We start from the raw sequence: 17,209 nt of genomic DNA on the forward strand, positions 1-17,209 counted from the left end.
GGTATGTGCTTATTAGAGGCCTGCAAGCTTCCAGCAGATTAATTTGGGGATTAGACACTATTAGACACTGTTAGATCACACATTCACACACAATCATACAGTCCATCATGTGAAAGGTAGGACGTTTTTAGGTGGGATCTTTATTCTGTTTCAGGCAGTATAAAGTTATGCATGAGTCACAAAAACATCAGCATGCAAGTGAGCTCAAAGTCATTAGACTTGATTTTAATCATTAGAATTTTTATTGCAGAGGGATAATTAGAGGTCTGTTTAAAGCTAATTGGTTGTTTTTCATGCCTGGCTTTGTATTTCCACTTATTATGAAACAAAGCACTTACACAGACCACACACTAATTCAACCCACTTTTACGATCTAACAGTTTACCTCTATACATCAGGAGTGCAACATAAGTGTTAAATTAATCATATTTTAAATTTTCATATACAGTGCCTGGATTATACTTCAGTCCATTTTGCATAGTTTAAGGTATTCTTATCATGGATTTGTTCTAATAAATATTTTATCAAATTGGATTTCAATTATACATTCATCTTGTCTTCCTTCAAGATATGAGATTGTTGGCAACACACAAAAATAAATCTTTTATACTAGCAGCTATGGTTTGGTTTTCTGAAACTGTCCTCCTCAAAGTCTGCCAACTTGGTGCATATTCATGCGGGAAGAAAGGAGCTCTGACTATCTGTAAAGAATATGTGACCTCTAGTGGTCACCTGTGAAAGAGAAAACTAAATAAAGTCCATGGAGGTGAATCTATTTTAAGTTATTTTACAGCTTAAATCCAACTGGAAAATAACTGTTTGGGTTGTGTTTGATCTTCTGCTTAGATGTAACCATGTAAAATGTGTTTTCACTGAAAGTAAAATTGAATAATAGATTTGACAATTATGTGTGCTCCAGTGCGGAAACGCTGATGACTATTTCCCTCATGTCCCTTGTAGGAACAATACTTTACCGGACGGCATGATGAATCGTACTGTAACGGTATGCACCAAAGACAGATATGGCTGTTTTAGTTGGATCATTTTTCAGGTATTAAATGGGGGTAAAAGTCTGCAAGACTCAGTCCAATCGGGCATTTGGTTCATTTGGGGTTGCAGTATTCTTCTGGACTGAGATTGTCACACAGCACTACTCAAATTAATCTAACCTTTTAAATAATGTGTTCCACTCTCAGCCAGAGGCAGCACTGCACACACAATAAAAAAGAAAACTCGTTCATCTATTAGTTAATGCAGAACAACTCCGGTTTCTAGTACATAACAGCTAAATATGGACCTGCATCAAATCCTAGCAGTCTTGGGTGGATCAGAATCAGATCAGAACTTTTACAGAATTCTTCCACATCTGATCATGAGCTATATCTCATTTAGGTCATTTACCATTGTAGTTTTAATACAAATAAATAAACACAGCCCACTGATCCTAAACTGGGGCTTTATTCTTCACGTTTTGTATTTTATGTTTTCAGCGGAGTTGGTTTGTGTTATTTATTTATTTATTCTTTTCAAGTCTTCAGGTAATCTCTAAAATGGAACAAGGAACAACTGATTATTATTTAAGGATTGATCCGGATCACAACCTTGATCCAGGAATTTTTTAACACCAACATTGCAATACCGTCTACAACTGCCAGAGGGGGTCATTTTAGTATTTTACATCCAAAATATTTATATGAGCACTGGACTTAGGATTAAAATGTGTTACAAATAGTTATGGAAGAGTTGACAAAATGATATAGAAAATAAATAAAGGACGCATACATGTAGTGACAAGCTCCACGTAGTCAGCAAACACGCTGCACATAGACTGCATGCCGGTGGTACACCAAAATTTGTGACCACAAGGGGTGATGTTGTACATTTCTCTGCATGTATGTCTTAGAAGATGAGCAAAGTCTTGAAGACATTTGTGCTGAAGTCTGAGTTCATTATAAAGTCAGTACAGTTCAAAACGCAGCAGCTCGGCTTCTCACTGGTTTTAGCAGAAGACAACATATTACACCTGTTTTAGCCTCGCTGCACTGGCTCCCTGTACATTTTAGAATTGATTTTAAAGTTTTACTGATTACTTTTAAAGCTCGTTTAGGTCTGGCACCTGTCTACATTACAGATTTACTGACACCCTATGATCCTCCCCGCAGCCTTAGATCGTCAGGCAGGTCCTATTTAGCTGTGCCAGGGTCGAAACTAAAGACCAGAGGTGACCGAGCTTTATCGGCCCGAGCCCCTCGACTCTGGAACGACCTGCCTGAGGAGATAAGGCTGGCACCATCAGTATCATCTTTTAAGTCACTTCTTAAAACACAACTGGCTTTTTTATAACATTTTTATTTACTTTATTTTCAAAATGTACTTGTGCATCTATCTTTTTATTGTTGATTTTTATTACCTTACTTTGCTGTGTGCTGTTCAGCAATTTGTAAACCTTGTTTTTAAAAGTGCTATACAAATAAAGATTTATTTTTATTATTATTATTACAGTAAAGTCACACATTTTCATGGCTATCAGAAATGGTGATCTATGTCCATCCATCCATCCATTTTCTGCTGCTTTCCGGAGTCGGGTCGCGGGGGCAGCTGCCTAAGCAGGGACACCAGACATCCCTCTCCCCGGCCACATTCGCCAGCTCATCCGGAGGGATCCCAAGGCATTCCCAGGCCAGCCGAGAGATGTAGTCCGTCTAGTGTGTCCTGGGTCTTCCCCGGGGCCTCTTGCCGGTGGGACGTGCCCGGAAAACCTCACCAGGGAGGTGTCCAGGAGGCATCCTAACCAGATGCCCGAGCCACCTCATCTGGCTCCTCTCGATGTGGAGGAGCAGCGGCTCTACTCTGAGCCCCTCCCGAATCACCGAGCTTCTTACCCTATGTGTAAGGGAGAGCCCGGCCACCCTGCGGAGAAAACTCATTTTGGCCGCTTGTATTCGCAATCTTGTTTTTTGAGTCACTACCCACAGCTCATGACCATAGGTGAGGGTAGGAACGTAGTTTGGCCGTTAAATCGAGAGCTTTGCCTTTTGGCTCACCTCCTTCTTCACCACGACAGACTGATGCAGAGTCCACATCACTGCAGACGCCGCACCGATCCGCCTGTCAGTCTCCCGCTCCATCCTTCCCTCACTCGTGAACAAGACCCCGAGATACGTGAACTCCTCCGCTTGGGGCAGGACCCTATTGCGGACCCGGAGAGAGCACTCCACCCTTTTCTGTGATGATCTATGTCATTCCCCATATAGTCTGGACTCTTCTAACATATGATCCTCACATAGTCAGGATCACAGAAGTCACAATTTCTGAATCTGTCTGACGTTACCAGAGTCTGTGACTTTACTGTATTATAATGATAATGATAATGCATTATAATGAATTTAGACTTAAATACAAGCGTTTTTCAAGACTTTGCCCGTTTTTCTACATTTGTTGTGCTTGTCTTTTATAGTCTTCTTCTTTTTTTTACTCCCTTCCTGATTCTCTTCTTCTTTGGTTTGTTTCTTTCCCAGGTCGCATGTCAGCTATTCTGATATTTTCAGATGGAGCGTCACTCGAGCATAAATGAGCCTTAAGACATACATTCTGAGAAATGTGCACTATTGCCCCCTGTGGTCACAGATTGTGATGGGTCACAGACTGGTGTAACACTGGTACTTAATGCATATTCTTTTTTATTTTTTATTTTTATTTTTTCCCCCACTGTTCCGTTTGATGCCATAGTTTGATGTCCAAAACGTTGTAAAACAACACATCAGGCCATCTTCTAGTTGCAGCTTGAGATAAACACTGTCTCAGCATCTTGTCAGGGATGTCTACTCCTAACTTGGTCCTGTTGTAGTAAGAGGAGCTGATCATTTCTCCTCCATCTGAGTCTTCCTCATTCATTTGTTGAAACACAGCTAAAGGCTATTCTGCATTCATTGTTCTGCTTCTGTTTATTACCTCCGCCAAGGCGCAGGTTTTTTTTATCTGTTGTCTGGTTGTTGGTTTGTTTGTCTGACTTTCAGCAAAATAACTCAAAAAGTTGTGGATGGATTTTAATGAAATATGCAGGAAATCTCCAAAATACAATAAGGAACAAGTGATGAGATTTTGGGGTTGATCTGAATCACTGCCTAGATCCAGCAATTTTGGCAAATGTCTGCGGTCTCTTATATCTTCTGATTGATAATGAGAAGAAATGCTGTGTTTGTCAATTAATAAATTTTGCTGGACTTTGTTTCGGAGACGCAGTTTTTTTGTTAATATAAGCTATAACTTAGTGGTTACTCACTTGTGTTGGATCCTGTTTATCCGGATAAAAATTATTTTAAAAAAAAGTAATTCAGACTTGGTTAAGTTTGTACAACTAAAACATTTTGGTTAAATAAAAAAAAATACAATATTCACAATTTTAAAGAGGCTGCCATTTTAAGCATGATGGAAATAATGGAAATTTCATCCAAGTCAGACATGATTCTATTCACCCCACCTTACTAAGAAATGCCTTGGCACATATGGAGCCCTCCTTAATATGCTAACTTATTCTTCCTCATGTCCTCTCTCTTCCTCCATGACCTGGAAATCTTTTCTCCTCTGCCACTATGGAGAATATTTAGATATTTGAAATGCACCTCCAGTGGACAAGAATAGGGCATGGCGTTTGAGGAGCTAAGAACATTTAAAGGCAGATGTATACTCTCTTCACATCCTCGCCAAGAAGAAGAAGGAAAAGATGCCAGTGTTAGCATAATCAAAAACCTTATTTACATTTGTCATTATTCGCATGACTGCACAAGGCTGCATTCGGACGATAGACCGAATATGTTGTATTTTCAGATTGTCTCTGTTTTCAGTTCACATTAGCTCATATGAGTCAGACAGAAAGCTAAACTTGTCAAAGTACTTTGCTTGAGGTTGTTTATGTGCATGAGCTATAATGATGTTATCCAAAATCTTTCCTCCAGCTATTCATTGTCTTCTCTTCTCTCTGATTAGGAGAGGAAAGGGATGAGAGAAGCAATCAGAGCTGCATCTCTTCAAGTGCTGGGAAAGTAGAAAAAAGGAGGAGAGTGTTAAATGTTCAAGGAGCAACAAACTATATGAAACATTTGGTTTAAATTATGTGAATGAAAACAATGTTAGTAATAAACATTAAGAAAATATATGATCTTTTAGGAAATTAATGCCCTCATTGTGTCTTAAGATGGAGAAGAAGTTGATTGCATTACAGAAAAACGTTGAGCTTTATAGGATGAGGAGAATGAAGGAGAAGCTGTAGAGGAAGGAGGGTGTGGATAGAGGAAGACTGAGGAAAAATTCCAGGGAGAGTATGCAGAGAGAAAGAGAGGCACAGCCAGGCTGATAGACAAACGCATACACACTTACATGCACACACACACACAGGCAAAGGTCACACTGCCATCCCCGCCACCGGTGCGCAGACAAACAGCTAGTAAAATGCTCTATTTCCCATCCAAATTAAAGTGTCAGTTAATATTAATGTTGAAGTGAAGACTGTCAGACACACAGCAAGCAAACACACAAACACATGCACAAAACAGCATTTGCACCCGTACACACACACACAAATGCAGAATTTAGAATTACACTCGGCCAATTATTCTGAGCTGTGTGCCGTGCATGCAGGTAACAAAGAAGTGTGTTTCTGTGTGTGCGTGTGTGGCTCTGATCAAGCCCTGAGACACATCTTGTCCCATTTGTCACATGAAGGTTATTTCTGACTGAAGATGCAGTTGTGGTGTGCTGTTTTTTTTTTAAAAGGGGGCTAAATTGTACCAGTGGGTGTGTGTGTAGCTGCATATTCTGCAAATGTATGTGATCACATTTCATTTTGAATATGTGTTTGTGAACAAGAAAAATGTGTAGTATGGTCATGTTTTTTTTTTTTTTTTGTTTTTTTTTGTTTTGTTTTGTTTTTTTTATTCAGCTCAGGTGTAGTTGCTTATTTGTCTCTAATCTTGCTTTTGGTGTGTATGTGTTCTCACATGTGTGTAGCAGGAGATTACATAGAATTCCTATTTTGTTTGTCTTGGTGTATCTTGTTGGTGCAAATGGGAAGACACAGGAGGGAGAAGAGAGAATAATCCTTATGTATCTCTTTCCTCAACCGACCGGAACATAGCCCTTGTGGCTTTCTGGGAAGCACACACAAATAAACGTACACAAACACAATATCCAGCCAACCATAAAATCGTAATGTCAGACCTGTTAATGCCTCCAGATAGTGGCAACTGTATCCCTGCATGGTCTCAGCCCTTACACACAAACACACAGAAATGGAATATAAAGAGACTTATCTGTTTCTTTTGACAGAATGTTCCACTCAGTAGTAGCTGGTAGATTTTGGGCTTTTTTTTTCACTAATATATGCAAGAGATATTGTTAATTCCCACAACTTGGGATTTTAAGTTGCCTCAAAACACAGTGGTATTTAAATGAATAAAATACATAGGAAGATTTATTTTAGAATGCAAATCCTTAATGCTCTTAGACTCCCAAACCTTCTGTGTGTTTTAATTCACAGTCTTAATTACATATAATGATGCTGTGTTTCTTTCCTGTATTTAAAATTAAATTGGTTTATTTTTGTGATCAATGTGACTTTTTTCAGTGAGGAATTTATTGGTGATACATCATGGGAGAGTAGAGTGGGGTGAATTAAATGTAATACTTCCGTGTATTTTGATTTGTTCACATCCTTAAATAGCACTACTATTTATTGTATTTGAGTAAGTTGTATTGAGTAAGTAATTCATTAATGTCTCTGGTGTTTGCACTGATTGTGCCACTTAATATTTTTCAATGTTGTCTTTCAAGGAAACACCAGTGAACTTGCATCAAGTAGCCTTAGTCTCAAACTATATCTTTTTTTTATTTTAAACTTAAAATATGTATGAACACCTTTCATATACTGACATTTGTGTAAAAATGATGTATTGTGCACATTTATGTTTTGCATGCTTGCCCCAAACCACTGAGGTGTTAATACATGTTGCACAGACTGATTGATTTTCAAGGACTGTTAAAACCTGAAACTTTATTTAATCATTTTATATTATATTTAAATATGAAAAATTACAGGTTTTGGGGACACAGGTCATTCTGAAGCTTCAAATAGCTTACATTTTTAAAACAAAATTCCATAACACTGTATATCTAGTAGTATGTGGTCCTTAAGATGTATAAACTACAGTATTAGTATCCCTGTGTAGGATTGTACATTTAAAGATGTAAGGGTCCAAAAGTGAATAAGGAAATCAGATGTAAGCACTTTTAATCAATGTTTTTTTTTTGTTTTGTTTTGTTTTGTTTGTTTGTTTGTTTTTTTCAAAACTGGAAACAAAGTTGTTTAGCCTGTTTGATCAAACTACATCCACATATATTTTGAGGATGTAAATCAGTATTAACAAATGACTCCAGAAGCTGCAGTTGTAAATGAAGTGTTCTTATTTTGTGAAATAAATTGAAGTAGATTTTAAGGATGATTTTATGACTGTTATGAAAATTAAAGTTAGTCATTTAATGTATTTAGACTTGTACTACTCATACACAGAAGAAGTAGTTTAATTGAATGGCTATGCAAAAAAAAAAATCTTAAAATTAGCCCACTCTTAAATTTATGTTGATCTCTGTAATAAACATTTTCAGTCTACCCATCAACAGAGCCAGCTGTGTATCCCTCAGCACACTCCAGTCCACCAGCTGGCAGTTATCCACCTCTAAGCTGGTTGCTAAGTGCCAAGAAAACCCAAAATTAGAAACAAATAATAATTACAAAAAGAAAAACAGAATATGAGAAAACACAATGTCCTGCCTGCATACTGGGAATGAAAACTGAGCAGAAAACACAGGAGAGCATGACTGCAGCCAAGGAGAGCCAAGAGAGTGGGGAAGACACTGAACTCATATTATCTTCCAAAACTGTAATTGACAAAAGAGACTCCGCTACATCAATAATGTTTACAAATCCCAGAACGGTTTAAGCCCAGAATACATCTGCCAGTGGAGATTAAACTTTCCCTAAATGTAGACATTTTTAAATCAAGGTAAAAACATATCTTTACTCGAGCGCCGTAACTTTTAACTTATCTTGCTTTTAATTATTTTTATGTAATTTATTATTTCATTATGATTTTATTGTGACTTTTGCTATTTGTTGCTGCCTTTTACTACATTTTAATGCTTTCTTTGCACCACCTGTAGTTTTAATATTTAATGTGAAGCACTTTGAATTGTCTCATACATAAAATGTGTCTCAGCGGTTTACCACTATGGGCTGGTCGCAGACTTCTCACATTAGTGCCTACTCCTAATGCCAACATTTCATACCAACCACCCATGTTTACGACAAAAAATGCGTAGGTTTGCACACATTAATCTGCACTGTCAAGTGTGGAAATAGACATATATGAAACCATGTAGGCTGTACAAAATCAGTTTGATCTTTTGCGTTGGTTTGTGGCGTGCTTTGGAAACATGTGATAGTAATATAGGCTAATGATAACAATAAACGTGTCAATGCCAAAGTTATCTTTAATTTAACTTTAACATCTCAGTATAGCCGGGCTGTTAAATCAATTTACAACTGAATGATCTATGAATTTAACATGTAGAAATAGCTAAGTTAGTTACAGCCACAGCATTAAGAACCTGCAAAGTAAAGTCAATAATGCTGTTCATTAGGTTATAATATAACGATCTTAAGGAGAAACCTGCATCCTTGCTTTAACATTGTGTGTGATGAATCATCTAACTGATATTTTGCTCTGGTGAAGACTGCACAACATGAGTTAATGTAACTGGTCAATATCTGATCATTCCTGGGTAACTGTGCTGTTTATTAGTGTGTTGTGTGTGTGTTCCTATGTGAGACAGAATCTGACAGAGATCTACTTATTACACTGCTTGTGCCTAATGAGCAAATTTGCCCCCAAGCCTGTAATTACTCTGCTGTGCTGATGTGTTTGAGTTTATCAGACTGTATGTACCTAATTATCAGAGCATAAACATGAACTTTTGCTTCGGTATGCAGCCGTGTTTGCTTACCGTGCTCTCCCATCAATCTATGTATATCTGCAGTCAGCCGTGTGAGTGTGATTGTGACAAGGCCAGGCTTAGCGCCACAGAGGATCACCCTGTCAGTTTCCATGTCTCTTCGTCTTCCCCAGCGGCGTCACTCTTCTCCCTCACTGCACAGATCAAAGAGCTGACACATGCCCCAATGTCGTCTTTCTCCTTCTTTCTTCTATCTCTACCTCACACTCTCTTTCAATCTTAACCCGAACCCTCTGTCACTCACCATCTCTTCTCTATCCTTGCATCCAGCTTTCTCCCCGACTATATCAGCGGGGATTTTGATTCCATTACTGCTGAGGTCAAAGCCTTCTATGCAAACAAGGTGAGTGGAATAAGACTTGCACACACAGTGTACACACAGAAGAAATGTCACATTAGGAGGGCATAATATGAACAAAATGAGTCTGAATATTTCATTTATATCTAATAGTACTATGTAAAACCTCAAAACAAAAAAACTGCATCCTAATAAACTTGGCATATAAGTATCATAGCATGCAAACATTGTGGAAGTTTATAAAACTGTTTATAGCTCACCTTTTCTTTTATAAGATACACATTTACACACAGTGACATACATAGAAGCTTTGAAAATGACAGTAAGTAAGGATTTAAAAAAAAAAAAAAGACACAGATTGATTTTTACTAGCCAAAAGCCTACCTGCTACCCTGCGATGTGGAGCTCAGTTCTCCATCTATAAGCAATAAACCAACAGTTATCACAGAATGTGGTGCTTATCAGAGAGTATGGCCCAACACAGCCTGTCGGTGTATTGCCATTCCTTTGTGTTTTCAAAGGTTTTCGGCTTATTTCCTTGAAGGATATACTGGGTTTCAGGAACTTAACTGGACTGAGGAAGCTATTGGCTTGTGAGTCACACACCATAGGAGAGTAGGGATGAGTGAAATAAATGTTATACTTTGGTTCATTTTGATTTTACAAGCATTTATTCAATCTTTAAAGGGCAACTCATGAGCCCTATTTTGCCTTGTATTTGAATGCGTAATATTGATTAGAAAAAGAGTCTGAGTCTGTCAGTTGCAAATGCAGACACTTCTTATTGATACAACTCCTCTGTTTTGTTTGTAGTCTTCAGTGAAGAGAGGTTTTTTTTTTAATTGCAATGGTTTATATGCAGAACAACACTATATTAAGAAATATAAATGCAAAAATATTTTTATAAATCTTAATATCTTTAAGAGAGAGCTCTTTGATTACATTTTTCATCATCATCTTTACTACCTTTATCCCTACTTGTAGAAAAAATAGAGTGTATGCAGGCGTATTTGGTCTAAATTATCTGAGTTTGTTAAAAGAAAGTGATAATTAATCAATGAGGTGGTCTTTTAGAAGTTTTCATCTAGCAAAATGTAAACTGCAGGCTCGGTTCAATAAATAATTAATACAGAGCAAGTCAGTCATGCATGCAGTCGCACACCTCGGAGAAAGCCTGTGTGATCTTTGGGCTGTGTCAGTCTGTGTGTTGCTGTCACCACATCTAAAACGTTATCATGCATATACACAACCTTACGCATTTTCTCATATTTCTACACACCTCACAAAATCTGAAACCTTCAGTTGTGTTACTTCATTTTTTTCCTCCTTTAACACATTTTCCCCTCTCTCTAGCTTTCTAATACCAGACCATTTTCCCAAATATCACACAGGTTGTTTGAAAAGAAAAAAAAAATAAGAAAGAAAAAGAGCAATGTCTTTTTCCTTGAGAGAGAACAGACTGTTATGGTAATGCTTTTTGAAGCAGAACAATAGAAAAGTTTGAGGCGTTCCTTCAGAGATTTGCTGCAAACAGTGAATAATTCTGCATAAATGGAAAAGAGGGTGAATAGAAAAGCATCCGCGAGGGAGGGAGGGAGACAAAGAGAAGCAGTGGATGGAGAGATGATGGAAGAGGAGGGAAGCGAAGGGAGGACGGATGCGATCAAACAGAGCACAGCGAGCAAGTTTGTGTGAAGTTGCTGCCTTGCGTGTGCGTGTCTGTGGTATGTGCAAGTTGGTGTGTTTTAGCAGGAAAGTGACACTGTGGAGAAAGAAAGAGATAGAAGGGAAGAAAGCTAGAGCGAGGTTGTTTACCTAGATGTTGTAGTTTAGGGCCACTGACTGGAACCTCTACATTATTCAACAACACAACCCGCAGGCAGCCAGACAACACTAAAACACTGATTTATACCTCTCTCCATGTCTCCATCCGTTTCTGTTTCTTTGTCCCTCCATCCCTTATCTTTGCCTGGGTATTTGCTTTACTATCTATATATGTGCACAAATATCGAGTTACGTTTTGTTGTTGTGTGTGCTTTCAATTTTTCTCTTTGTGTTTAGGGGTGCAAGCTGATAGAAACAGCTGACCAGGATCTAACCGACTACACCAAATGTCTTGCAGTCATGTTGGAGGAGATTAAGAAGAAAGACTTGCAGGTAAACTACTTCCCACTCAAAGATTATGCTTAACATTTGTATTTTGTTATTTATTTTAAAGTAATAATTTACCTTTTTAAAGCCTAAATGTTTAGGTTTTCCTCAATCAGATTGTTCTATGTGCCATATCTGCAGAACAGATAAGGGTGTATCTCAAAGTGGACAGTTTTCCATCTGGTTTTATTCACTGTGCAATGTGACTGGCTTATTCTTTGTTGTAAATGTGTAGTAAATGTGCAATATAGATACATTGACATTGACTTGTCAATTGAAGCTTACATGTGAAAGCTTTGCAGTGAAGTGAATAGGAAGTAGCAGAAAGGATCCCTAAAGCAGCCACAGCACTAACCCAACAAAAAAAAAAAAGGTAACGTAAAAAAGGAGTACAATATATATATATATATATATATATATTAGTGCTGGGCAACGATTAAAATTTTTAATCGCGATTAATCACATGACATGGTGCGAATAATTGCGATTAATCGCATCGTTATGCGCAAAATGTCTCTTTCCTTTAAAAGAAGGCCTACAGCTATAAAAAGAAAATGCAGTAAGTTTTGGTTTACAAACACAACATCAGGGGTCTCCAACCTGCGACTCTGGAGCTGCAAGTGTCTCTCTGGACCTTCCACAATGCCTCTAAATATGTGGCTAAAATATAATTTTTTTTAATCTATCTTTCTTTTTTTTTTCTTTTACAGCATTTTCCACAAATATCTACATCCCTTAGAAGAAGGTCTGTCTATCATCTTTTATAAAGGTTTTATGTGTTTCCTTTATTTTAAAACCTTAAAAATTGAAATTAAAAATGTGGTTCTTCAAAAATTACAAATATCCTATGGTGGCTCTTTATTAAAAATATATATTAAGTTTCCTTTTTGAAAAGTCTGGTAACATTTGCATCTCTAAAGCAGTTTTATTTAACTGGCTGAGGGAAAATGGCTCTTTGGATTGTAAAGTTTGCAGACCCCTGCACTAAACATATAAACAGATTTAGCATCAGTTTTCTCTTTAAACAGCAACAGTTAAAATATTTCTTCATATATATTTATTTATTATTATTTATTAAAGCTGTGAAGCTGCTTCCTTCTAAACACAGAAGGAACAATATGTGATGAATGTCAGCATCAGGTGAACAGACAGAAAGCAGGATTAGAATCTCACAGCATCTAGATGGTGAGGAGAGAGAAATATTCACAATATGCACAATAACTTCCATCCATGCACCTTCAGTGCTTCATTATCCAGATTTCTGGCGTATAAATTCTATAAACTTCCATTTTTAGCTTGACTGCACCTGCAGCCTCCGCTACCGGGAGTTAAGGGTTAACATCTCGTTTCCAGGTGTAACGTCAGGTCTGTAGATGTAACTATAAACATGTGTGGTATCCACAGAAAGTCCAGAATCTCAGCTAACAGCTCAGCAAAACCATTTCTATCACCAACAAACACAGTTAAGACAACAAATAATTTAAAGAGCAGCTGCACAAAGTCTGAAAAATATGTAAACACAAAAGATGTCTCCCCATGTCCAACCCACGGCATGAACACGAACAAACGGCTCCTCAAGTTTCATCTCGCTATGACCAAGATTCACCGAACCAGAGGCAGAAGAAGACCCGATTTATGCTTCACGTTTGTAAAAGTCAGAAAGCATGTCTTACCTTTGCTGTCTTGCATAAATTAAAACCGTATTTATTAAAAAAATAATAATACATAAAAAGTTTCCCGTCCAAAAATCACGATGTTCTGTCCATCTTCATGCATTTTGACAAAGAGAAATGTCGGTTCTTTTTCTTTCTTTAGTTCCAGACAGAAAATGTGTCTTCATTTTAATAAACCCGCTCCCTCCTGATTACATCAGACACACCGCTGCAGCAGGGAAGGGAGACACGGACGCCATGTTTCTGTCATCAAAGCCAGCGGCCAGAAAAAAAAAAAAAAATTAACTCGCGATTACAAAAATTAATGGCGTTAATTAAGCATGCGTTAACCCCCGATTAACGTGTCAATGTTCGCAGCACTAATATATATATATAGCTCTTCCTCCAATGACCACTGGTACTACTGTAGCCTTCACCTTCCAGGCTTTCTCCATCTCCTCCTTCAATCTTTGGTGTTTCTCCAGTTTCTCATTTTCCTTTTTCCTGATACTGCCATCGTACAGGATAGCTAAATTGATCACAATGGCTTTCCCATGCTGCTTGTCCATGATCACAGTGTCTGGTTGGTTGGCCGCCACTATTTTGTTGCCCTGTATCTGCAAGTCCCACAGGTTTACATACCCTGGCAGAATTTATGATTTCTTGGCCATTTTTCAGAGAATTTGAATGGCAACAGAAAAACTTGTCTTTTACTCATGGTTAGTGCTTGCGTGAAGCCATTTATTATCAAACAACTGTGTTTACTCTTTTTAAATCATAATGACAACAGAAACTACACAAATGACCCTGATCAAAAGTTTACATACCCCAGTTTTTAATACCATGTATTACCTCATTTAACATGACAGCTTGGAGTCTTTTCTGGTAGTTGTGGATGAGGCTCTTTATTTTCTCTGAAGGTAAAGCTACCCATTCTTCTTGGTCAAAGGCCTCGAATTCCTGTAAATTCTTGGGCTATCTTGCATGAACTGCATGCTTGAGATCTCCCCAGAATGGCTCAATGATATTAAGGTCAGGAGACTGAGATAGCCACTCCAGAACCTTCACTTTATTCTGCTGTAGCCAATGACAGGTCGACTTGGCTTTGTGTTTTGGATCATTATCATGTTGGAATATCCAAGTCCATCCCTGATGAGTGCAAATTTTCCTCTAGTATTTTTTGATAACATGCTGCATTCATCTTGCCATCAATTTTGACCAAGTTTCCCGTGCCTTTGTAGCTCACACATCCCCAAAACATCAGCTATCCACCTCCATGGTGTACCTTTCATCATAGGCATTGTTGTTCTTTAAGTGCCTCCTTTTTGTCGATCGTGATTTGGTTTCAACAGAATCTCTCATTTTTTTAATTATTAATTAGAGTTTGAACACTACTGATTGGCATTCTCAGCTCCTTGGATATCTTCTTATATCATTTCACTGTTTTATACAGGTCTTTTGACAATTCTTTTGCTTTCCCCATGACTCAGAATCCAGAGATGTCAGTGCAAGGGTCTGTCAGGAGCCCAGAAACTCACTGAACCTTTATACACACACTGAAAGCAGACAGATCACAGGTGTGGATGGTTACCTTTAGTATTTCATTTAAACCCATTTGTGTCCACTTGTGTGCATGTTATTAGGCTAAAATCTCAAGGGTATGTAAACTTTTGATCAGGGTCATTTGTGTAGTTTCTGTTGTCATTATGATTAAAAAAGAGTAAACACAGTTTAATAATAAATAGCTTCACCCAAACACTAACCAAAGTTTTTGTGTTGCCATTCATATTCTCTAAAAAAATGGCCAGGGTATATATATATATATATATATATATATATATATTTATATATATATATATATATATATATATATTCATTAATTATCTGTACCGCTTAGTCCATTATGGGTCCTGGGTAAGCTTATAAATCTTGCTTACAATCTTTTTTTTTTACCAGTGAGAAGCAGTTCCATGCAGGGAAGTTATCAGAAATAGAAAATGCTTCTAACCAGTCACGTCTTGCTGTTGACAAATATTTGTGCCTGTTCTGTGGAGACATTGTTCTCACTTAAGTGTCAAATCCAGCTCCCTAAAACAAAAGTACTGTGACGTATTCCACCGCCATGTTCTAATGCAGAAGTTGTCGGCCAGTGATAAGGCAGGATTTGCTCTTTATGTCAGTTATTGCGGCACAGGCTGTGCCACGCTTTGAACTTGGACAGAACAGCAGTAGCAAGTCAGATTGTCATTGTGTCGGATTATAGATATAATTATCATGATTTGTTGCTGTGACTCAGCCGAACTACTCAACCTCAGGGACACATTGTAGAACTTCCCATATGACAATAGAGAAACTGCATCATTCTGGTCTTATTATTAGGATGCTGTGAGATGTCACACACGTGTGACATAATTCATCCACTAGATAAAATGCTGTGTGTCAAGCTTCAAGCTCACATATGGCCATCTTCATGTTTTGGCCATTTTTGTATCAGTATTGTGCAGTTTGAGTCTCAGCAATTAACAAGGCCTATATGATTTGTTTAGTTCTTGCATAAACTGATGAGTAAAATGACATTAAGTCCTGTTTTTGTGGATAGTTTGATGTGAGGCGGTTTGCTGGACAGCAACTTCCCAGTGCAACAAATCCATCATGAGAACACAGCTTATTTTTGTGTTTCATAAAGTTATTGGTGAGTTTCACTTTTATTTATCATTTTCTAACCAGGGTAAACATTATACCATATTTTATTTACCCCTATTCTACCCTATTCTATCTCTTTACTTTATATGCAACAGACAAGTTTGAGGCAGTGATCCACAAGGCAATGCGTCGGTAATAAGGCAAAGAAACATTTCTAACAGATTTGTAACTACATTTTGTTGTTTTCGCAGATCAACATGCCAATATCATATGATTTATTTGAATTTATATTAGTATATTTATTATCAAAATAAGTAGCAGATGCAGCTTTGGGTCAAACAGACAACTTATGCTCTTCTCATCTGTAGTCTGAGTGTTTAGTGCCCTTAAGGTAGGCATCCAGTCCTCAGCTGCTTAAGCAGAGGTCAGCAGTGTCGGACTGTGTTTTACTGTTGACAAATCCCTGGTGTTAGTGTGTGGGTGTATGGATATGAAACATTGTCTCTGCAGGAAAAAGTATCTGTCTTCACTCATTATTTCCTGAAAAAATTATATGCAGAAAAATAGTTTGGAATACTAAGCCACATTTTCACCTACATATAACATGCACAGTGTGATTTCCTGGTTTTAGAATTGAATGGTATACTTTTATGATCTTTTCCTGACAACCTCATATCCAAAACTCTGCAGTGAGCTGTTAGCAAGATTAGCGCTAAATATCAAGTCAGCTGCTGAACACTCAGTCTGACCCAGAGATTGATTCCGTTTCTATTCTTGTTCTCAAAAATGTCAACGGAAGTGCATAGAGAATCTAGCTGTGATCATCATTAGAATGAGTAGGTGCCATAGGATGCTGTTTTATGTATTTTCCTGTCTCTTTGTTCCCTCTGTGTTTTTACCAGATTTTTAAGCAGCATAAGAGTGTTTTCCCAATCACTGCCAAGTGTCCCAATCACTTCACATCTCTAAGCTAATGAAAGATCATGGAAAACACACTTAGTGACATGCAAACACACATTTCACCTTATATGTATGCATGTTGCCATGCTGAGTGTTTCCACTTTATTTGTGTCAGGCTTTGTCCTTCTCCTCCATGTTTTTTTTTTCTTCTTCTCTCAGCCAGGCTAATATTTAATCTGCCTTTGTATGGGGACTCAGTGTTTGACTGTCTGTTTGCAAGAGATAGGAGCCTGGCAATCAGTTTTTGTAGTTTTATAAGAGTTGCTGACAAGGACTCTTGTTTATTTGCCAAGATTTTTCTTCTTTTCTTTACCCACTATTACTCATGCTTGAACTTTGTTCCCTTTCAGTACTTCCAATAGCATAAGATTATACAAAACCCAAACCTTTCCCATTTATATGAGCATCCCTGTTTGTGTCTGTGTGTGCATGGAAAAGT

The 17,209-nt window shown here is 37.7% G+C and overlaps 1 protein-coding gene across 2 annotated transcripts in view; it reads left to right on the forward strand.

The window, feature by feature from the left end:
• tpk1 (thiamin pyrophosphokinase 1) overlaps positions 1-17,209 on the forward strand; it is a 97,224-nt gene that overhangs the window by 34,798 nt on the left and 45,217 nt on the right. For both annotated transcript variants that reach the window (XM_041968443.1, XM_041968444.1), the window contains exons 5-6: positions 9,337-9,409; positions 11,426-11,521. In XM_041968443.1, the coding sequence (XP_041824377.1) occupies positions 9,337-9,409; positions 11,426-11,521 (169 nt within the window). The remainder of the gene's footprint in view (positions 1-9,336; positions 9,410-11,425; positions 11,522-17,209) is intronic.

This window comes from Melanotaenia boesemani, chromosome 18 (assembly GCF_017639745.1).
Source record: "Melanotaenia boesemani isolate fMelBoe1 chromosome 18, fMelBoe1.pri, whole genome shotgun sequence".
NCBI classification, from domain to species: domain Eukaryota; kingdom Metazoa; phylum Chordata; class Actinopteri; order Atheriniformes; family Melanotaeniidae; genus Melanotaenia; species Melanotaenia boesemani.